The sequence below is a fragment of the Pleurodeles waltl genome, chromosome 6 (assembly GCF_031143425.1).
Source record: "Pleurodeles waltl isolate 20211129_DDA chromosome 6, aPleWal1.hap1.20221129, whole genome shotgun sequence".
Taxonomy (NCBI): domain Eukaryota; kingdom Metazoa; phylum Chordata; class Amphibia; order Caudata; family Salamandridae; genus Pleurodeles; species Pleurodeles waltl.
This window is the reverse complement of record NC_090445.1, coordinates 154,055,686-154,079,675: the sequence shown is the minus strand read 5'-3', so window position 1 is coordinate 154,079,675 and position 23,990 is coordinate 154,055,686. Positions and strand designations below refer to the sequence as shown.

The 23,990-nt window shown below is 44.8% G+C and overlaps 1 protein-coding gene across 1 annotated transcript in view; it reads left to right on the top strand.

The window, feature by feature from the left end:
* Nucleotides 1-23,990, top strand: part of DHX58 (DExH-box helicase 58) — a 73,014-nt gene that overhangs the window by 21,448 nt on the left and 27,576 nt on the right. Inside the window, exons 3-9 of the mRNA XM_069237675.1 lie at nt 1,463-1,667; nt 3,561-3,751; nt 16,503-16,619; nt 17,759-17,888; nt 20,039-20,230; nt 21,185-21,441; nt 23,371-23,520. Coding sequence (XP_069093776.1) covers nt 1,463-1,667; nt 3,561-3,751; nt 16,503-16,619; nt 17,759-17,888; nt 20,039-20,230; nt 21,185-21,441; nt 23,371-23,520 — 1,242 coding nt within the window. The remainder of the gene's footprint in view (nt 1-1,462; nt 1,668-3,560; nt 3,752-16,502; nt 16,620-17,758; nt 17,889-20,038; nt 20,231-21,184; nt 21,442-23,370; nt 23,521-23,990) is intronic.

The window sequence follows — 23,990 nt, the reverse complement described above, 5'->3', positions numbered from 1 at the left end:
TAGTGTATTAACAATAATCTGTGTAAATTCTGTTTCAGAAAACATATTTATCATTTGCACATCACCAAGTAAAGTGTTCTGATTTCTTTTTGTCCTATTAAAATATTTTATCATCAAACATAAGTGCAAAAAAATGGGCTTTCACAACTGCTGAATTATGTTTTGAAATGTTTGTACAGTTGACGTGTTAGCTATTTAAAAGTTGTGTGTTAGGAAAAATCTGACACTCTACAGCCTTTCAATTCACACTGTTTGTACAGCAGGTCAGGCAGTTCACTTTACAAAATCCTGGAACTCTGCAGTCAGAGAAGTAAACTGACTTGACCTCTATCTCTGAACACAGAACAAATGTGACAAGATAAAAACAAGATTTAACAGCATCTTTATTGCTCATTCACATTCTGAGTGAATACAACACCTGTTCTTTGTCCACTCACCAGAACGGGTGAGTAGGCCCTAAATATAGTTCGACCTGATAAAATCTGACCCGCCATAGCAAGTGGGCGAGTACATTTCTCGAGGCCTTCAGTGGAGTTCCCAAATGTGTGATATGATGTGCATATGGCGTGAGAAGTTGAGGCTGCTGTGTTTTGGACGATGTGCAGTCTTCTTGTGAACTGGTTCGTTATCCCTGCATACAGGGTGTTCCCATAGTCTAGTCTGCTGGTGATGAGGGCTTGGCTGATTATTTTTTCTGGTGTTGTTTGGTGGCCACTTGAAGATTTTCTTCAGCATCCTTAAGGTATTGAAACAGGACAAGACCACTGCGTTGACTTGGGTGGTCGTGTTCAGTTTGTTGTCTATTATGATCCTGAGGCTCCCCACTTGCGAGCAAGGCATGTTGGTAGATCTGAGGTCTGTGGGCCACTAGATGGAGTGTCATTGCAAGATGTCTTTCCCAAAGACTACCACTTTGGTCTTGTCTGAGTTTAGTTTGAGGAAAGTGGGCTTCATCCAGGTGGCCACTTTGGTAAAAAAAAAAAAACCTTCCGCAGTATCATGTGAACCAATCTAATACCATAAATGATGATGATGGCAAATTGAATATAACAGAAGTATGACAGAGAGCAGTATTACATGTGAGACTGTCATCTTTGCTGATCATTCTGACATCACATCCTGCTAAAAAGCAAATCTAATCTATTTACGTGAGTTAAGGAGGTATTTAAACATGTGCACTGTGGTTTACAGCAAAAGTTTTAATCAGCTGCAGGCAGACTTTCACAGTCTTGTGGTTTTTAAGAAAAAAATAGCACATGGATTCCCACTCAGCTAAAAAGCTGGATGAAAAAATAACCCACAGAATGTGAACATTTCATTTATTTTGTATGTTATATTTAGAGCTGGTGCTTCCAGGATTTCTGTAAACAAAAACGCAAAATCCTGATAGCCACAATTAACCTATGATTTGCCTCCTGAATTTGCAAAAAAAAATTATTATTTTTTTCCCCCCTTTTTTCAGGTTCATTTGGTGGAACAACACTACAGCAAGGAGTTTAGTCCACACCTCAAGGACGAGTACCGCCTCATCGCTATTAGTGGGGATAGCGATGAGAAGAGCTTCTTCGCTGAGGCAGTGAAGAGCAATGACATCATTATATGCACTGCGCAGATCCTGCAAAATGCGCTGAAATCCAAGGATGAATTGAAGCATGTGGAACTAACTGGTAAGGAGGGATTGCCTCTTTGTATTTTGGCACTGGCCTGTCTGGAGCTCGTGTGTTAAATTGTAGGGTTGATGTACACTCTGTCCACAGTATAATAACACAATAACAATTGATCAATCAGTAGATTTGTAGAGCACTTCTTGCCACCTGTGAGGATATCAAGGCGCTTGTAACACACGTACTGGCCTCTTCCATTTCCTCAGATGACTGCTGAAGTTGTTCCATGTATGGCCCAGAGATCCTGGTCCAGCCCAGCCTAGTGGTTCAGTGGACTAATTCATCCACTACAGGGATCTGTTTTTGACCTCATAGACACAAGTTCAAAACCCAGCAGGTCCACTCAGCCTTTCATCCTTCTGAGGCTGTTAAAATAAGTACCATTGAGCTTGGTAATAATGATCATCCATTATCTGTCCATAGCGCTGAGAGACTTCTCAGTAGTGAATTTGGGTTATACAAATACACCTGCTATCTTATGCTCTATGGGCTGAGGAGTGACAAAATGATAAATGTGATGCATCAAATTAAAATGAATGGCATCCAAGAATAGTCTGTTAGCATTTTAGTGATTGATTACGAGAGGGAAATATGCTTCATTTCAGCGGCAAACTACAAACTAGTGAGCACTTTAACTTTGCAGAATTATGGCTGAAAAGGGGAAGGAGTGAAACATGAGCCAGAAGTGGTACAAACAGTGGTAGAAGGGGGTAATGTCAGAGTACCTTTATCAAGTGAAGACAACAGTAAGAAACAGGAGGTAGTGGGAGGTGGTAGGAGAGGTATTGTGGATATCCTCAATGCAGTGCTTAATGTGAGCCAGTGGGGGCCTTGGGCTCTTTTTTTTCAGGGACCGGCACTTATTTTTCTGCATCAGACATTTACTGAGAGTCAAAGTGGGAAAAAGAAACAAAGCAGAACGAAGGAGGTAGAAATAGACGTAAAAACCGTTGAAAAAGGACGTGCTGGTAAGAGTCTGGCTGAGCAGGGATGCCTAGAGGGTTGATGGAAATGTATGCAGCTGTTGAGGTAGTTTAGGCATGAGTTGTGTAGTGCTTTGCATGTATGAGTGAGAAGCTTGACTTGTGCACCCTTGTTTATCACAAGCCAGTGGAGCTCCCGTACATGTGGTGTGAATTGCATGGAAGGTTGACAACGAGTCTAGCAGTTGCATTCAGAATGGTCTGTAGACTCTAGGTGAGTTGCTTTGGGATTCCTACGTAGACAGAGCTCCCATAATCCAGCCTGCCGGTTAGCTGGGCTTGAGTGACGGTTTTTCTGGTGCTGTTCGATACCCACTTGTAAATCTTTCTTAGCATCCTTAGGGTGTGGAAACAGCACGCGGTGACTGTGTTGACCTGGGAGGACATATCCAGTTTATTTTCAATGTTGATTCCAAATTTTCTTGCTTGTGTGCTGGGGATGGGAGTTGACCCAAGGTCTAAGAAATCTAATTATCTGACCTGCTTCCAGTATTCATGTGCTGATGAAATATAATGTATTAACTTAAAACTGGGCTGTTTGCTAAAGCCAAAATCCACCACAACCAACGTAAGAACCCTCGAGCTGTACACAACCCACAAAAATACTACACACCCAAGCAAGAACATACTAACATATACCTCTGTTGTAAGGGCTCTCTGCCATCCCCAGGGGAATCTGAAATGTACAACACTGCATAAAAGATCGACAGCACTGGGCAAATCCACTCACCCATAACCAGAGACACTGGCTTATGTGAGTCCCAGATCCATACATTAGTATTCAAACCAGAAATTTCACTGCGCTAAGAAGTGACACTAATTACGGTGCTGCAGCATATGCATTGTGTCTGTGGCTGAGATCTTCAGACAGTCTTGGTCCTCTAAAGCTGTGTCCCGTTTGACTGGCTCTCAGATTTCACGCTACTGGTAATCGATGAATGCCACCATACACACAAGGACGGAGTCTACAATAAGCTCATGGAGTCGTACACGGAGAAAAAGCTTCGGCAGGAGGGGAAACTTCCTCAGATTCTGGGACTCACAGCCTCTCCTGGCACCGGCAGAGCCACCAACATTGACAGCGCCAAATTGCATATATTACAGGTAAGCCTTTGAAAACTGTGTTCCCTTTATTCATTCATTCAGGTCCATTTGTATACACAGCAGATGGTGACAGGTGAAATTTGGAAGATGAGCACATATAGCACACCAGTGGATCTCCCATCCTCTTACTGCTTCATCCTTTCTAATAGAAACAAGTTCACAGTTATCATCTTTGTCATATGGTGGAAAAGGGGACCTAGATGCACCGGACACATGATGGTGGCATTTTCTCATTTGATGGCTGCCCCTGAGCACAAAATCACTGCCTTTTTGGTATATGACGGCTATTGCTGGACACAAGATGGTGGCACCTAGCGATGATATGAGGTTGTAGTAGGCAAGTAAAACTGTAGTTGGCATATGACGGCTGCCCCAGGGTATGTGTAATTACACTGGACATGTAAGGCTGATCATATACGGATGCTTCACTCCAATGCTTTTTCAAAAATAAATTCCTTGTACCTCTTAAGTATGCAAACCCAAATCCTCACCTGTTGAGACAGGGGTCAGACAAAGCTCCTTGTGTAATTTTAGCTGGTGAGCACATTTTACATACCTATATGTGTTCTTGTTTAACAGAATTCATCATGAACTAAAAGGGTCAGAATCAAAATAGTTTTTGTTGGCGTAAGTTTAAACATACAGTACCGAAACCAGTCATGTTGCCCTGGACAATATCTATCTAATAACAAACACCAAAATTCTTATTTATGCAGTTGGCATTTGAGTAGTGTCTAGGAATTGCCGAACTCTCTCCGTTTAGACTGTATTCCACCTGAGGGCTATATGTAGAAAATAAGGAAGGACAGGGGTGTGTCAGATGGGGTGGTCATGGAAAATATGTGGAGCACAAAACGTGACAACTTTCTGGGAATCCAGATATATTTCTAGCCAGTCACATTAAATGAGCACTCCTCGGTTGTTAATTATCCTTTCTGGTAATTCCAATACATATCTGTGCTGATTTGAACTGTCCTCCTGGGTGCAACAGGCGAGACCTAAAAACTGACATAAAATAAAAAAAAACTTAAACTATAGTACCAAGAACAAAAGCACACTTCAAAATTATGAAACATACTTAACATTAAAATAACAACATATTACACACAAACTAATAGAAAGCGACCAAATAAATAAAAAAGATATTATGTACAACTAAACTTCAAAAAATGATATTTTATCTATATTGTCCCACAATATTTTTGACATCACAATATTTTGGACACAATATTTGTGTATCACAATATTTTTGAAAAAATATTTTGGCAGCATACCATAAACTATACACTATGAAAACACATGCCAGGCATGGGTTAAGGTTTATTTGGAGCGTAATAGTGAAAATGTACAAACCTCTTTATAAATCAGTCCCTATATTCACAGGGCCTATGTAGTTAGCCTGAACCGTGAGTGTCAATCAAGGCTGAAGCTAATCAGTGAAATGTAAAATAAATATCTCACCCTTCACGTCCTGGTGTTGTAGTTTCGCAGCTGCAAATAGGCGTGCAACGTGCAATCAAATGTGTTCCTGGTGAAGAGTCAAAAAACAATATCTTCTGATGGGTCACTACATATATCTATATATCAATATTGATACCTATATTACCTACAGGTGGTCGCTAGTAGGTAGTTATAGTTAGGACCTAGTTTCCGTGGGAAAAGCTTTTTTTGTTTTGCCAAGAACATTGGTGGTGATTGACGAATATTCACAAAATGTTCAAAACCACTACCCACTTGTTTCAGGGTGATTAATCAAGCGGGCCGAGAAAAAGGGGAGGGGGTCTGAAAATGCATCTTCCCCATGCAATTTCTCAAAGGGATTTTAGACACAACTACAGCCTGAACCGCTTGAAAGAATTACACCAAATTTGGTAGAAAGCTAGCTCTTGGTCCACAAAGAGCCCTTTTTGTAATTTGGTAGTAATTTCAGTAGCTGTGAAATGATTACAGGAAAAATTAATTTGTATATTTAGGGATGCTGATCCAACAGATCTCATGCCGAGAGCTGATTGACTGCCAGCACTTCAACCAGGAAGTGCTGGCAGCCATCTTGGGACCCATACTCAGCTGAGTCCCAAGAAAAGAGTACAAAAAACCTAGAAAGAGTCAAGGGAGGACTACCCTGACCCTCTAGGCGTGGTAATGGGGTCCTACAGGACCTTGCTGAGGCCAAATAAGGCATCCTTTAAAAAAAAATCTTGCCACAAAATTGTGGTGGATCCGCGAACCTGCTGCAATAAAAAAAAAAAAAAGGCCTAACTCTCCCTGTGCTGCTGCAATGCTCTCGCTCCTGTTTTTTCTTGCTTTCCCCCCGTTTGTTTTAGAGACTCCCCTTTGCTTTTTGTGTGTTCTTACTGCTTTTACCTTGCTTTTTTCACCTGTTTTTTTGTGTGCCCTCTCCTTGCTTTTCCCTTGTTTTCACTGCTTTCTCCTTCCTTTTTCACCCATTTTTTGTGTGCCTTCTCCTTGCTTTTCCCTCATTTTCACTGCTCTGTCCTTGCTTTTTCACTTGTTTTTGGTGTGCTTTCTTCTTGCTTTTCTCTCATTTTTACTGAATTCTCCTTGATTTTCACCCATTTTGTAGTGCCTTCCACTTGCTTTTCCCTGGTTCTCACTGCTTTCACCTTGCTTTTTCACCCATTTTGGAGTGCCCTCTCTTTGCTTTTCCCTCGTTTTCACTGCTTTCTCCTTGCATTTTCCCCCTATTTTGTGTACCTCCTCCTTGCTTTTCCTTTGTTTTCCCTGCATTCTCCTTGTTTTCCCCCTGTATTTTGCGTGCCCTCTCCTTGCTTTTCCCTCATTTTCACTGCTTTCTCCTTGCGTTTCCCCCATTTTTATGTGCCCTTTCCTTGCTTTTTCCTCATTCTCACTGCTTTTTCCTTACTTTTTACCCCTGTGTTTTGTATGCCATCTCCTTGCTTTTCCATAGTTTTCACGGCTTTCTCCTTGCATTTCCCCATGTTCTTGAGTGGCTTCTCCTTGCTTTATTAGCTAGTGGCATGGGGTTGGATGCACACAAAGGCATGTGTGGCGGGGGTTGGATGCACTGGGGGGGGGGTTGGCTGCAAGGCCTACCTGCCCGAGAGGCCCTGTAGCCAACCATCCCCTGGGTTAAAATAAACCATAGAAATCTACTGAAACAGGGACATTATAGTTAGGAATTAGAATTTAAAAACCCTTAGAAAGTCATTAAAAAAACTAAAAGTTACAGGGGGGTCATACAGTTGGGATCAGAATTTACACGCACAAAACCATAGACATTCAGCTGTTATAGTTATTTGAAGTAACTATAACTCGTGCCCTAAGGTGACTACAACTCGCACCCTCCCCATGCACTGCCAATTACCCCACAAATTACATCAGCCATTGCATCTTCTATGACATAATTGATATCATTGGAACATTTGCAGTAAAATTATTGATCTGAAAACTGCATGGCGGGGAGTGGAAGAGGATATACCTGTGACAGGGTGAGCAACAAGCGTCTGATCAGCTTACGAGCTTGTGTGTGAGGCAGAAACACATTTATGAGACAAGCGCTGAAGTAAGACAAGCATATGCTCAGTTGAGGCAGCTAGCGTGAGCTAAGGCCGTGAATGGTACCGGGCGTGGAGGACTGAAAAGTGTTGGGTAGGGAGGTGAAAATTACCTTGAAGTTTTTGAAGTTTGAAATGGTTGGTTTCATAGGCCGTAGTTAAAACGCGCTTGGTGTAAAAACCAGCATCGAAGTGCGTTATGACAGGTTCACCAGGACTGTCAGGTCTCCGCATACGAGCGATCTGTGACGGATTCTTTAGATCTGACAGGACTCACAGTTTTGGCAGGTGTTGGAAAAGCAAAGCGTCAGTCTTCACACCCTGCTTCACATAGGGTCACAATCCTTCCATGGTCTGTTAAATGGATACATTTCTCCTGAGGTTTTACTGATAGTAGAACCTGTGGCTGGCCCTCCTTGCCAAAACTGTAGCAAACGAAAAGCGCACCCGCTGCAGTTTTATCAGGGAAGTTTAATCTGTCAGGAGAGAAACCCCCACAACTCTATGAAATTACAAATGCCCTACATGGAACATATTCCACACAGCTCCCCAGGACTGTCCTACACACATGTATACATGTATATATTACCTACTGGTGGTCACCAGGAGGTAGTTATATTTAGGACCTGGTTTCCATCGGAAAATCTATTTTTGTTTTGACAATAACTTTGGCACCGTTTGACAAATCTTAACAACATTTTCAAAACTAGTTTGCTCCTTAGTTTGGCTGCAGTCCTGAAAGTTTCAGGATGATTTGTCCAAGAAAAAAAAGGGGGGTGGGGGGCTCAAAACTTATTTCCCCCCCTGAAATTTCAACATGACTACAGTCTGAACCACTGGACAGAATTAAGCCAAATTTGTCAGAAAGGTATCTCTTGGTCTAGAAAGAGCCCTTTTGGTGATTTGGTCTAAATCTGTTCAGTAGTTTTTGAGTAATTACAGGGAAAACAAAATTGTATACACGGGGATGAAGATCCAGCATATCCCATGATGATGTCTAAGTAGCTGCCAGAAAGTTTTGGGGGCCATTTTGGGGCTTCAACTCAACTGTCCCCCCCCAAAAGTTAAAACAAAATAGAAAGGGGCAATGTACAAATTCCTGGACCCCATAGGCCTGGTGGTGGGGTCCGCCAGGGCCAAAATGTTCCCACAAAACCGCAGAGGGTCCGCAAATGCTGGGAAATATTTTTTTTAAAGCAAAGAGCGATCTCCTGCGCTTGTTTCTAGTTGAGTCCCTGTGTGGGCCAGGTCCCGGGAGTATGTGTAATTATTTATTTTGAGGAGGAGGGTGCATGCCCTTCCCCACCTATGGCCGGTATTGGCCCCGGGGATCATCACCTTCTTGGGGCCAGGCTAATGTGAAATCATGAGGAGTGGGGCCACGTGGCCCCCTTCCATAGGCCTTTTACGGCTCGGAGACTGCCACTTCCCTGGGGAAAGGCTATAATAATATATAGGAGGGGGCTGCGCGGACCCCCCTCCTGGGTCTATAATGGCCCCAGGGACCACCACCTCCCCGAGGTAAGTCTCGATTACAGTAAGGGGGAGGGTGGTGGCCTGGCCCGTGCTTGTTTCTAGTTGAGTCCCCGGATGGGCAAGGTTTCAGTGATATGTGTAATTATTTATTATGAGGAGGGGGCACATGTGGCCACCCTCCCCATGGCTGATATGGGCCCTGGCGACAACTACCTCCCTGGTCATGCCTGTATTCTTAATGCCGGGGGGGCATGTGGTCCCCCTCCAGGACCGTTTTTAGCCCTGGGGACCAACACCTACCCGTGGCAGACCCTGCTATAAGAAAGGAGGGGGGCGTTCACTCCCCGCCCCTCCTGGAGCCGATAATGGCTTTGAGGACCACCACCCTCTGGGGCTGGCTCCCATTGCCTGAGGTGACTGCCCTCGGGACACAGTAGTGGGAGCAGGGAAACTGCTCCTGCCTACTGCGGGCAGGAAAAAAGATGAGAGTTCCATTTTGTGCTGCTCCCTGCTTGTGAGAGCAATGCTGGCTCCTACTGGAGGCAGGGAGTCAGCAGGTTCCACCGGGGATGAAGGCTCCCCTGTGGTCCCTGAGACTGCACACTGGGTCCCCTGGGTGGAGCCAGAGCACCCAGGAACAAGTTGCCAGGCCTCGAGGGATGGGGTTTTCGGGGCCAAAATCAGCCTAGGGAAGGGGGCCATGTGGCCCCCTCCCCATTTTAATAACTGGCAGCGCCCTGGGGATGTGGGTACCTGTGGTTAAAATCAGACCAGGGAGGGGGGCTATGGTCCCCCCCTTTCATTACTTGGCTGGGCCCCGGGGATGGGGGTGCCAGGGGCCAAAATTACCCCGGGGAGGGTCTGCATGACCCCCATCCCCTTTCATTAATAGTCTGGGCCCTAGTGGATGGTCCTTAGGGCCAGAATTCGCCCAGGGAGGGGTGCCACAGGACCCCCTCCCCTGTCACGAACTCAACCAGGCCCTGAGAGATGGAGTTCCTTGGGGCCGTAATTTGCCTGGGGAGCGGGGGCTATGTGTCCTCCTCCCGGGTTGACTACACATGCGGGTGGGCCACAAGGTTTGGACGCAGGCTGAAGGCCATGGAAGGCATGGAGGTGGGTGTCTGTGGGGGATTGGCTGCAGGTGGAGTGGAGCTTGGTGCCTACGGGTGGTTGGCCCTGTGGCCATCCCCCACGGCCAAAGACTGCGTGGTTGGGTGCAGTTGGGTGGGGGGGGTTCACAGGGCCCTGCGGGCAACCCCGCCGCACACGACCCAAGGGCACGCATGGCCTGGGTTTGGGTGCCTATGGGGGATGGTGGTGGGGCAGCGGAGTTTGGTTTAGTGTAAAGTAATTAAATATCACTTAACATTAAAAGAACCTTAGAAACCCCCCCTTCCTTGCGCGTTATTAGGCCCTGGGGACCCCATCCCTAAGGGCTTTTTTTATGAAGGGATGGGGACTGTATGACCTCTCTCCCCAAGCCTTGTTAGGCCCTGAGGACCCCATCCCTTATGGCTGTGTTTTTAATTAAAGGGAAGGTGGGTATGTGGCCCCCTCCTTGAGCCTTGTTTTTTAAAAGTTTGCAGCAGATTAGCAAATCCACCACAGTTTTGTGGCAATTTTTTGGGGACCCCACCACCAGGCCTAGGTGGTTAGGTTACTTCTACCCTGCTCGCTTGGGTCTTTAAAAAAAAAAAAAGTTTTAGGACTTGGGACCAAGTCCCGAGTCCTAAGATGGCTGCCTCCACTTCCTGGTTGAGTTGGCGGTTGAGTCTGTTGGGATCCGCAGAAGCTCTGTGTCCCTAGATATGCAAAGTATTAGAGCCAAAAAAACTACTGAATGGATTTACACCAAATTGCAAAAAGCACTCTTTCTGGACATAGATGTAGCTTTCTGTCAAATTTGGTGTAAATCTGTTTAGTGGTTTCGGCTGTAGCTGTGTCTTAACTTCCTTTGGCACTGCTTTTTTCACTGAAAAAAAAACAAAGGTTACAGGGGCATTATAGTTAGGAAATAGAATTAAAAAACATAGAAATTCACCTAAAAAACAAAGGTTTCAGGGACGTTATAGTTAGGTTCTGAATTTACTCGCAGAAAACCAGAGAAATTCAGCAGTTATAGTTCAGCAGCAGGCCAGGCCCTGCAGCCAATCCCCGACGCACACAGCCTTTGGCCATGCACTGCTAATTACCCCACATGTTATAGCAACCATGACATCTTTGATGACTTCATTGATAATATCAATGTAATATTTGCAGTAAACGTTTTGAGGAAAAAACTGTGCATGGCGGGGGCTCAAATTATAGTTACTTTAGGGCACGAGTTATAGTTACTTGAAATAACTAACTATAACAGCTGAATTTCTATGGTTTTGTACATTGCAAATGTGAGCCTAACTATAATGTCACTGTAACCTGTGGCTTTAAAAAAAATTGTGTATATATATATATATATATATATATATAATTATTACCTAGTGGTGGTCTCCACTGGATAGTTAGAATTAGGATCATGTTTCCATAGAAAAATAGTTTTTTGACTTGCATATATCTTTGTCTCTGTTTGAGGAATCTTCATGAAATTTTCCAGAAAAAGTGTGCCGGTGATTCTGGTTGCACATGGAAAGTTTCGGGGTGATGCGTCAACCGGGGGCTAAGAAAAAGGGGGTCAAAAAAGTTGAGTTTTCCATAGGACATGTAGACACAACTAAAGCCCAAACCACTGGACAGAATTACACCAACTTTGGCAGAAATCTAGCCTTTAGAACGCAGATTGTGCTTTCACTTATTTGTTGTAAATCCGTTCAGTAGCTTTGGAGATTATAAAGGAAATCCAAATTTGTATATCTCTGGCCACGATGGCTTCGCAAATAATGACGAGCTTATGCAGAGAAATGCACAGCTCTGATTGGCTGCCAACACTTCAAACCAGGAAGTGTTGTCAGCCACACTAAAAAATGTTTAAAAAAAAGAAAAAAGAAAAGGGACCAGGGTAGAGACACCCTGAGCCCTCAGCTCTGGTGCTAGGGTCCCAGAGGGACCTCCCCAGGGCTAAAAAGCATTTTTATAAACAATTTCATCATGACTCGCAGTGAATCCGTGGATGCAGCGAACATTTTTAAAAAATACTTACGCCCCCGGGTGAGCCAAGTCCTGGGGGTATTTTTTTCATTGTAATGCTGGGTGGGAAGCACCTGCCCCCCCGCCCCCGTAGGCCCACGGACCGCCACCTCCCCAGGGCTTTCATTATATGTAACGGGGGCACCCAGCCCCACTCCCGCAGCCCCGGGGACCACCACCTCCGCAAGGCTGTACTGGAATTAAATGCGGATGGCTACCCGGCCCCCTGCAGCCCCAGGAACTGCCACCTCCCCGGGGCATTTGTTTACATGTATGTGGGGGCCGATCCGCCCCCGCAGCTCTAGGGACTGCCACTCCCCTGGGGCATTTAAGAAATTTGTGTGCGGATGGGGCTGCAGGGCCCCTTGCAGCCCGAGGACCACTACCTCCTCAGGGAGAAATCTGTGTGTGGGGGCGGCGCGGCACCCCCACAGCCCCATGAATCACCACCTCCCTGGGGAAACTAGGAAATTGGGGTATGGGGGGGCTGTGTACCCCCCTCTCCCGGCAGCCCTGGGGACCACCACCTCTGCAGAGCAAATAGTAAACAATGAACAGGGAGTCCGTTTTGGACCCCCAAATCCCAGGGACCACCTCCTCCCCGAAGCTGTAGTGAAATTAAATGCTTGGGTGGTTGCCCGGCCTCCCCACAGGCCCAGGGACCACCCCCTCCCAAAGGGCATTTGTCTACATGTATGCAGGGGGCCGACTGGAACCCGCACCTCCAGGGCAAATAATAAAAAATGCCAAGGGGGTCTTTTTCGGACCCCCAAGCCCTGAGGACCACCAACTCCCCGTGGCTATTTCCACATTGTAGGGGGGCTGTGCGGCCTCCCTCGTGGAGCCTTTGATGTCCCTGGGAACCGCTACCCCCTAGGGTCAGTTCCAGCTATGTCTCAGGGTGCCCACCCCCTGACATAGCTCCTTGCTTTTGCGAGGTGGGAGCTAGGGCTCCCACCAAGCAAAAGCAAACAAAACTCTGCTTTCTGACAGCGGGAGCTGTCAAACAGATCCCGCTGTCAAAAACAGAGTTTTCATCTGTCTTTCCTGCATGCAAATATGCGGGCAGGGAAGACAGATGAAAACATTGCTCCAGCAAGCAGGGAGCTGCTATTAAAAGCAGCTCCTTGCTTGCTGGAACATTGCTGACCCGCAGGAGGAGGTGGGGAACCTTAGGGCCTCCCCGCGGTTCCAGATAGCTGGTAAAGGGCAAAAAAAGAAAAAAAAATCGGTTGGGATCGTGGGGGAGGCTTTGAGGCTATCACTGCGGTCCCACTAAGCCGTAAAGGGCAAAACATTGGGGGAGAAAAAAATAAGTTGACCTACTGGTTAAGGTCTCAGACCCTCACACTGAAAGTTGAGGTTTCTACTCCAGGCGTGTCCGTGATCATTTCCCTCATTTAATTTCTTTCAAACTTCAAAAGTTTAAGGCTCATACTTAAAGGTGATGCCACTCTTTTTAATTGAGAGATACATTTTTCTTTTCAATTTGTCCAGAAATATCTCATTGTAAGTATATCATCCTTCAAAGCCTAAAAAAATATTTCTCTCTCTCCCTCTCACTCTCTTTCAGACTTTCTCCCCCTCACACACCCACTCAGACCCTTATGCACTCACTCACAGCCCCACTTAGAACTTCACGCACCCACTCACAGACCCACTCAGACGCTCACACACCCACTTACAGACCTATTCAGACTCTCACACACTCTGACATCCTCATGCACCCACTCAGAGACCTGCCCAGACACTGACGCATGCACTCTCACACCCAGGCAGAGACTCTCACAGCCACTCTCATCCACAGATACACCCTCTTACACCCATTCTCAAACCCAGAGAGACGAGCTGTGGCCAACTCCCGCCGTGCACGGTCAAAGGGCCGTGTGCAGAGTACGGTTGGGTGGTTAGGGGGTTGGCCACAGGGACTGGCTGCAGGCCAAGCCTTGCAGGCAACCCTTGCCACACACGGGTGATGGCCTTGCACGGGGCAAGGTTGGGTGCTTATAGGGGGTTGGCCTAAGGGTTTGGCCACAGGCCAGGCTCTGTGGCCAACACCATCGTCCACAGCCTTCAGCCATGGTTGGATTTGGTGGTTAGATTAATGTATAGTAATGAAAATTACTATACTTAAAAAAACATAGAAATTCACTGAAAAAAACAAAGTTTACAGGGACGTTATAGTTAGGCTCACATTTTAAACGTACAAAACCATGGAAATTCACCTGGTATAGTTAGAATTATCTCAAGTAACTATAACTTGTGCCCTAAGGTAACTAGAACTCGCGCCCTCGCCATGCACTGCTAATTACCCCACAAATTACGGCACTCATTTAAAAAAAGTGAAATCAACTTTCGTATGACCCTTAAACATTTGTAATATTAAAAAAAAGAGGGAATCGAGTCCAGCTGGACCTGACCCCTCAACGCTCAGTATGAAGGTCGGTGACTTCCACACTGAGCTATTCTTTTTTTTTTGCTGACTATTTTTTTTAGACCTTTATCGGCTATCTGGGACTGCAGAGGAAGCCTCAAGGAGTCCTCAGCGGTCCCATTGCTTCAGCAACCAAGGAGCTGCTTTAAGTAGCAGCTCCCTGCTTGCTGAAGCAAAGCTTCATCTTTGTTCCCTGCATGCATACATGCGTGCAGGGAACAGAGATGAAAGCTCTGCTTTTTGACAGCAGAACCTGTTTGACAGGTCTTGCTGTCAAAAACCGCAAGGTTCATTGTGACCGGAAACCGAAGTGTTCGCTTCAAAGCTACAGCCAAGCCACAGCTAACAGCTATGTCCTGGGGGTCGGCACCCCGGGACATTGCAGGAGCTGGCCCTGGGGGGTGGTGGTCCCCCAGACCATCAGTGGCTCCACGAGGGGGGCTGGGCGGCCCCCTCCATCTTAGAAGAAGCCCCAGGGATGTGGTGGTCTCTGGGGATTGGGGGTCCGAAACGGACCCCCTTTACATTATTTAGAATTAGCCCAGGGAGATGGTGATCCCTGGGGCTGCAGGTGGGCCCAAGTGGTCCCTTCGCACACAATTTCTTAAATGCCCCGGTGGGATAGTGGTCCCCGGGGCTGCAGGGTGGCCCGAGCAGACTCCCCGCACCCTATTTCTTAAATGCCCAGGGGAGAGGGGGTGTAGTCCCCAGGGTGTGGGGAGGCCATGCAGCCCCCCCACTCATATTTCATTACAGCCCCGGGGAGGTGGTGGTCCACGATGCTGTGGGGGGAGGCCATTCGGTCTCCTTCATGTTATAAAAGCATTTTTGACCCAGGGGTCTTGGTCCCTGGGGTCTGGGGGGTCCAAACGGCCTCCCCGTTCATATTTAATTATAGCCCTGGGGAGCTGAAGCTCCCCGAGGCTGTGTGGGAGGCCTGATGGCCTCCCCCACTTTAAAAAAGCATTTCTGAACCCAGGGGTGGGCGGGTGGTGGGGGGGTCCCCCAGGTGCTGCGTGGCCCCCTGATCATATTTCATTATAACCCCAGGGATGTGGTGGTCCCCGGTGCTGTGGGGGAGGCCATCAGGCCTCCCCCATGTTATAAAAGCATTTTTGCCCCAGGGGGTGGTGGTCCCTGGGGTCAGGGGGCCACGCAGCTCCCCCGCTCATATTTCATTATTCGCCCCAGGGAGGTGGTGGTCCCCGGGGCTTTGGATTAAAAAGAAAAGAGTGCCTCCGGGACCTGGCCCACCCGGGGACTTATTTTTAAACAAGCACATTTTTTTTTTTTTTTTTACTGCTGATTCGCGACCCCGTTGCAATTTCATGGTAAAAATGTAAAAAAACACAAATGCTTTTGAGCCCTGTGGGTGGGATTCCTTTGGGCCTCCGGCACCAGAGCTAAGGGGGTCAGGGTGTTCATAGACATTTTTTATTCTTTTTTTCTGGGGCTTGGCTTCAGCCAAGTCCCAAGATGGTTGCCAACACTTCCATGCTGAAGTTTCAGCAGCCAATCAGATCTCAGAAGGAGAGTAGTCACAAATCCTTTGTGTCCTAGATGTACAAATTTGGATTTCCTTAAATTTCTCAAAAACGACTGCACAGATTTACACCAAATAACAAAAAGGGCTCTTTGTGGATCAAGAGCTACATTTCTACCAAATTTGGTGTAAATCCGTTCAGTGTTTTTTGCGCTATCACTGTTCAATTTTTCCTATGGAAATTAACATTGAAAACGTTCTAAATTTCATGCCCCCCTTATCTCGGCTCCCGCTTGACAGATCACCCTGAAACTTTCCAGACAGCAGCTCAGGTGATTGTTGAATTTTTGGGGAAATTTTTCTGAAGATTTGTCAAGCAGCGCCAAAAATATAGACAAGCAAAAAACATATATATATGTATACATACATATATACATACATACATACATGCTTAAGTCTGCCGTTCATTAGGTCTACTCCATGCGGTGCTTTCATTCAGACTGGAATCCAGAGAACTGTTTTGTTTCTCTTGTTCTTTCTTTTCTTCTATCCTACAAATGTTCTCATTGATTGAGTCCCTTACTTTGCTTGGTAATACTGCTGTTATGACTGTGAGGACCATATAATGCTCAATCGCAATTTTGTGCTTATTACATTCACTGGCAGTCATAATCAGTGAACATTTTTTTACTTTTGCAGATCTGTGCCAACCTCGACACTTGGAAGATTATGTCACCAAAGGAGCATCTCCCTCAGCTGGAGGAAAAGGCACACCAACCACAAAAAGAGTTCAATCTGACCGACCAGAGGCCCCGGGTAAGGATGTTCTTATTAAATATTGTCTTGTGGAATGTACAGCATTGAAATGCTAGATTTATATCTGCTCTTGGGCACATGGGGTATTTGAATATAGGTAACGAGTTTTCCTTGGGGCAGTCAAGTAGGGAAATCTGTGAAACAAGGCAAAACTAGGCTGAGCTTATGCTAGTTGGAAAGGTTTTGCAGTTTTAAGACAAAATTGCAAGCATGCTTACAACGTTTTTAATAATAGCACCAAATAGTGCATTGTTTTAACAATAAGAAAATCAATAAAATAAATGGTTGAGGTCTGGCTTAAGATGCTAACCTATTAGTGATTTCCCCAAATACCATACTGTTTCCCAACATTGCACTCCAACTCCATCCAACTCTCTGTTCCATAGATAGATAACTAGATGGATAGATAGATAGATAGATAGATAGACAGACAGACAGACAGACAGACAGACTGTCACACGTCTGCCCGAAAACATGTTGGTGCTCAAAGTCTAGCCTAACCACCAGGAGCAGTAACCATACAAAAAAACAGCTTTGGGACATACTTTATTCTGAACTTTCATGTTCTTGGAGCCAGCCATTGATTCTTGATAAAAACATATAATTTAAAGTAATCTGATTGTATATTACATTCTGGGATGCATTACATTTTAAGTACAGAATTGGGGGGAACAAATGTTACCAGCCCACCCCTAAAAACCCAGATGCTGCAGCGTGTTGTTAACACTTGGGCTCTCATTACAAACAGGCCGGGATTCTTGATTGGGCAGTACTAGAGTGTGCACCTGAAGAGGGATTACAATTGGTACAGTAAACACCACACTTTTCCCCTGCACAAATTTCAAGGGACCTGGAGTAATGTATTTGGGGTAGTACCATACATTCTGATTTTTTGAGCTGGGAATGGGGGAAAGCAAATGGTAGTATGGAGGTATCCCCTACTCTGAGGGGAGGCGCTGTCACTGGTCTCAGTGGTACCGGTACGTACCAGGAGAGGTATCATTACTACAGTCCGTAGAATGAGGCCCTTTAGTAGTGTCATTCAAACAATATATTACATTCCAGAACGTCTACACTTTACATTGTATTGTTGGCTATTTATAGAAATATTTGTAAATATGTTACGCCTTTGCCCACAGGATCCTTTCGGTGACAGACTAAAGCACATCATGAATGCGATACATGACTATCTAGATGATGACGAATTGCAGGGCACCGAGCTCGGTACCCAGATCTATGAGCAGAAAATCGTGGAGCTAGAAAAAGAAGGTAAGGACCTTCAGGCACTCAGTGCCAAGGAGTAGCGTGACAGGCGTGATGACGTGTGAGGGGAGGTCACCCCTTGTGATTGGATGTGTTTTTACTACACCTTTCTTGCTTACTATTCTGCGTAATACTACATAGCATTTCTGAAAATTCCTGATTTCCCTGGCAAACTAAACCATACTTTGTTCCTGCTAACTTTCTCCCAGTCCAGTGATTTTTATGTTTTTTTTACATGCTGAGTAGAGATTAGCAGTAAGAAAGCACACTTCTGCAGTTACCTTTTGGCCATATGTGATAAACACTGGTCTGAAGCATCTGTGGCTGTGAAGTGTAACGTTTTCTGGTAGTAATGTTCTAATTATGGAATATGAGCTAGTTTTGATGCATTTATATAGATTCAATTTTACTAGGTTTGACTTATTTAAAGTCCACATACATTCTGTTTTAAATGCTGCTTTGGTATATCATAAACACATAGGGTGTGTCTTAATAAATATATTATTTTTGAAAAGAACAGTTTACCTGGTGCCCATGTCACCCTGTGATCATTTCAGAGCACTTTTACTTAAACAATGGGAGGCGCTTCATAAATAATGTAACCGTCCTCCCAGGAATGCGCTTTAGGCCTTGCGAAGAATATGAGAAGCAATAGATATATACCAGTTAATTACAATAGAGAGGTGTAGTGTTAGTAGGTACATTTTAATAAAGCATAAGGTGACCCTAAGGTGTATATAGAGTCCTTGTCACTGGAAGTTATACATACAATCCCAGCTCGCTTCCACTGGGATAACCGTTTGGGAAAAGAAGTCAATGCGAGTCGGTTGCTGTCGGGTCCCTGTGTGTAGTTTGAAGTGGAAGGAGGCTACGTAGGGGATACACGTTCCCTACATTTCAGCTCCCCATTCAGGAAGAGGCTTCTTTGAGGATTTTGGTCCTGCTCAAAGAGATTGGCTGCATGTTGTCCAAAGTCTGTGTCCATGCATTCCCAGTGTCTTTTCAGCTTGTGTTTCTGGAGCCCATACCCGAGGGTTGGAACACACTCCGGGCCTGATTTAGAGTTTTACAAATAGGATACTATGTCACAGATGTGACGGAGAATCCTGTCTGCTGTATCATAGATACGTAATATTCTGTGGCACTTGTAATACAGTGGATGGCATATCCATCATGTTTGAGACAGGGTATACCATCTGCCAAACTCTAAATCAGGCCCTAAATCTGTTTTCTCTTACGCACATTAGGGGGCTGATTGTGAGTTTTCCGTTGCAGGGTTTAGTCACCCTCCCTGGACCTTCTTCTCTGTTAGTCTCATGAGACTCAGTTGGAGGATTTTTTGAGAGCTGACTGCTGAGAGCTGACACAAAATGCGGGGAGGTTCTAAAAGTAGCACAGTCCTTTGTTCCATACATGGCAAATGTCCTTGAATTTGACCCTCGTTGCCTTTATTATCATTATTATCATTTAACTGAAATCTCCACCCTGGCATTCAGTGGCAAATATCCTAAAACCACAACCTCTTCATATATTAATAAAGTCTTCTGATTTCTGTAGGGAGTAGGAAACCCAACAGAGAATCCACTGTTGGAACTATCTGCACCATAATATCTCTACATGGGAGGAAATTCTACTGGTGGATTTTCCTCTGTGTTTAATTCTTCATCCAAAAATGAGAGGATTTTCATTTATTGCCCAACTCCAAGCCAAGCTTTAAGTCTGCTGTCTGCGGCTGTTTGGCTAAAAATACACTTCCGGGTGAAAGCCGAGCATCCACCCTTGTCTTGCTGGCCATGCACATTCTCCAAACCCTTCATGATGCTAGAACTGGAACCAGCACATCCTAAGCCTTTCCTCTGCATGTACATGGAACAAGATAGGGCAGCGGCTGGGATTCACTATGTAATGTATACGCATGTGTAAAATAGCGTATAAAGTGTTTTTTAATCAACATATGCTTTTTAAACTGTCGGGGCATCCCACGCCTAACATTTTCATACAAGAAAAACCTGGAGTAGTTGTCATGTCAGAGTGACAGTCCCTTTGAATACCCTGTGCCATTGTTTGGGAATCCACATCCTTCAACCTTTTATTGCCCATTTTAAAATGGCTTCCATGTTGCTGTGACACGGCTGCCTTGTGCTTCTGTTCCCCAGGGGCAGTCGAGGCCTGCAGAAAGAAGAGGGTCTGTGCACTGCACCTACGAAAGTACAACGACGCACTGCTGATCCACGACACCGTCCGAATGATTGATGCTTTTAACACCTTGGAAAAATTCTACACCATCGAGAAACTCAGAAGAACACAGGATGACCCCACAGAGCAGTTCTTGTTCCGGATATTCGATGGTAAAGAAAGTATTTAAAGGGAAAATCACAGTTATCATTTAGTCAAACCCAATAGTACCTAATCTCCACCAGCCCTCTGTTCATCCCACCAGTCATTTGTACTATGCCAAAAGGCCACTACTAATGATGTCATATAATTCATATAATTGAATTTATTACAAAAACAAATGAAACTAAGGTAAATGCATGGAATGGTTTCTCTGTCAGCATAAGACTAAACCCAATAAAAGTAAAAAAATTGACCACTGGATTTAACCACTAATTTTGGGTTCTGGAGTGCCACTCCCCATAAAGCACTTCCACGCCCCATAAGGGGTAGTGAGCTCTCTATACATTTAATTGCTGTGCAATGCAATAGAATCAGTGATTTGCCTATGGCTGCATTATGATTCAACAGATCTTACGGTAGCAAGTAAACACTTCAGATCTGTGGAGCGTGTAAGGTATTTTTTCTCGCATTTGGTGCCCATTTGCAGGATGCTGCCAGGATAAACAAACAATTGCCAGAGAGCCCAGGCTGGGATTCCACTGTTGAAAGCAGACGTATGAAGCTGCATAAAGTGCTTTAGTGAAAACGGGGCATTTTGAAATGCTAAGGGCTTGATTTACAGTTGGGTAGTCTTGGAAAATTGGTCAATTTCAGGAATCAGAGGACGCTGTTGTGGCCAATCAGAAGTGGAAGTATTCCAGCAAAGACAGCTTAAAAGCGTCTTCTCCAAAGAAGACAAAAACAAAAAACTGAAAGGAGGGACGGGTTTTTTTCTATATTTTTTTTGGCAAGTTGGACATGTGTGCCACTTTTAACATCATTCCTTTTTCAGGGGAGGAAGTATTGTGGAGAGGTTATACCTGAGATTCAAAGATGTACCACATACCATACCGCCAATAAAACAATTGAAATATGTACAAAATGCAACAAGCAAATGTCTTTAATACCATCATCTTATTCCCCAGAAAACAAACAAGCACTGTCACGGTTGGCTAACGACACCAGCTACCAGAACCCCAAACTGCAAATGCTGGAGAAAATCCTAATGGAACACTTTGGCTATTCTGCACAGTCATGTGGTATTATCTTCACCAAGACGCGACAGTCCACGCACTCTCTGCACGAGTGGATCTGCACATCTGATGGGCTAAAAGGGCTGGCCAAGATCACCGCTGCTCTGACCGGGACAGGATCAAACAGCCAAACCAAGCACATGACACCAGTAAACTGATTTAAATAATATATAGCCTTATTAATTAATTTAATTTGTAAATTAATGATTTAACCCAAAGTACTGGTTAATAGTTCGGAAACTGGACTAGCAAATCCTCAATACATTTGTTGTATATCCGTAAAAAGGTTTGTCATTTACAATAGGCAGAGCATTCTTAATACAGCTCACAAAATAGTTGTTACTTGCAAATGCCTTGATCCACCTTAGTGAAGTATTCATTTTTGACCATAGCGATGTTCAGCCATCTAAATTAATATAAGAGCTATGGTACACCAGATCATTTAGATTGTGGTTTTTATGCAATATGGGCACAAACTGTACTTATTCCTGTTTTTATACTAGCTCCGACTAGGACCTGAGCACAAATTGCTCTCTATTGTTTAACTGACTGTTTAGAAAGTATATAAATGGAAATTCACAAGTTATCCTTTCTGCAAATGTCCTGAGCACCAGGTAATTGTTGGTGGTTATAACAAGCACACAACTATTGAAACGCTGGTAATAAAGTACACATCATGTGTACAAAAACTATTTATGAGCATTATTTGCCCCAGCTAATAAACTGGGTGTAAAAACAGCAGACGCACTGGTGAAAATGTTATTATATCGCTGTCCTTGTCGACCCAGTGAGCATTAAGATCCACTCAGGGGTTAGAATATCCATGCTGAACATCACTTGGCCAAATGTACAGGTCCTGAGTTTCAGTAGAGATTGTTTGTACATTTGTTGTTTAATCAGAATCGTTTGACTAGGTGGAGCTTTCCAGTTCAACAATCTGAGCCTTACTTGAGGCCTGGTGGGCAGTACAGTGGCCTTTCACCTGTAGTAGTTTCCTTTCTGTGAAAAAGTGTGTGCCTTTCGTTCTGCTCATAGACCGCAACAAAACAGACACAACATATGGGAAGGGTATAGATTTTGCATACTTGCTCTAGCCTTTCTTACAGGCCAAGCTTTGCTTTGCCTCCATGTCATTTGAGCCATTTCATTAATTAATTCCCATTATATAAAACATTAAGAATTAATTACAGCTGGACCATTCTCGGCTTCTTTTCCACTGAGCAGACCTAAGGGATATAATAGACCCTTGATGTCCCTTAGAACACTGAGGTGGACAACTCCTAGATTATCATACCTACTATGTCTGCAGTATTATTTGTGTATGTGCCCTCCCTCTTGTGAGACCTGATGTCCCACCACCCTATCCTTCCCTTTGCTGCCATGCCCTCATTTCCTTGATGCTGAAATCAAGAAGTGAATACTCGGCAGCACACTACCTTCCCTTGTCTCCATCTGGGCCTTCCTGCATCCCCTCTAATCACTAGGGCCTTCACTCTCAATAAGAGTGAGGAGTGGATGACTTGCTGTCAGCAGCTCTACTGTAGCAGCCGTCCTCAAACATACGGAGAAATCACCAGTCGCACGCAACTCTGCACAGGCTAACTGGAGGCAAGTTGTTGCTTGGAGACACCAGAGTGTCATCAGCATTTCTCCCATCTCCGTGGGACCAAGGAAGACCCAATGGAGGTGGAGGACATGGAAGTCTGTCACCTGCCACCCTACCACCTCTTTCAGGTCTCTGGAGATGGAGGATTCATCCACCACCTCAGAGTTCATGTTTTTGCTGCTCTGATGTTAGAACATTGAAAGCAAAACTTGATCTCCACTACTCTCATATGAGATGAGTTGAGTATGATGTTATGGATAACTGCTTCTGAATGAAGCTGCTCTTATGGAAATATTGAACAGTGGTTTAGATAATGTAATGTTATGGAGTCCAATCCATTAGTGACTGCTGTGCAGAACTTTAGTTAAGGTACTTATAGCGGGATAGAAATTGAGCCACCAGTAGAAAATGCTTGACTGTAAATCAAGACGTAGCGCACCACAGTAATTTGTTGTGGTTTGTTCTCTCCTAGCATGAACAACAAGCAGTCATCCAGAGGTTCCGCCAGGGAACGCTGAAACTCCTGGTCTCCACCAGTGTTGCTGAAGAGGGTCTGGATATACCAGAGTGCAATATTGTCATCCGATATGGGCTGATGACGAATGAGACCGCCATGATACAGGTGCCCAGTTTCATCATGTGTCACTCACTACCTTTGTCCTCATCACCCTGTATGGCTCCCTAACTCACTTCAGGTTCTGCTCCTGAATAAATTGTGTGCTGCATTGCATAACTGTGTAGTTTTCGTACAGGTTGTAGGTCATCCATGAACTCATGTGACATCGAGGAGTTGAAGTAAGAATTATGTGTTGCCCCATCGTATCCTTTTGGTTCTGAAAGATGGGCTATCTTCATCTGCCCACAAAGTTTTGTTAGGAATACAATACTTTTTAACCTCAGCAAAGCACAGTATTCCTTCTAAAAAGTCCCACGTTCTATTTCAATAGAGAAGTGCTCTAGGTGTTGGATTATATTGCTAACCTCTAAAGAAAGCCTACTTTTACAGTGGCAAATGAACAAATCCAGCTAGAGATTAGCAGATACAATCCTGCTATCTACTTTTTAAAATGTATTTTCTTATTCTTTCCATGT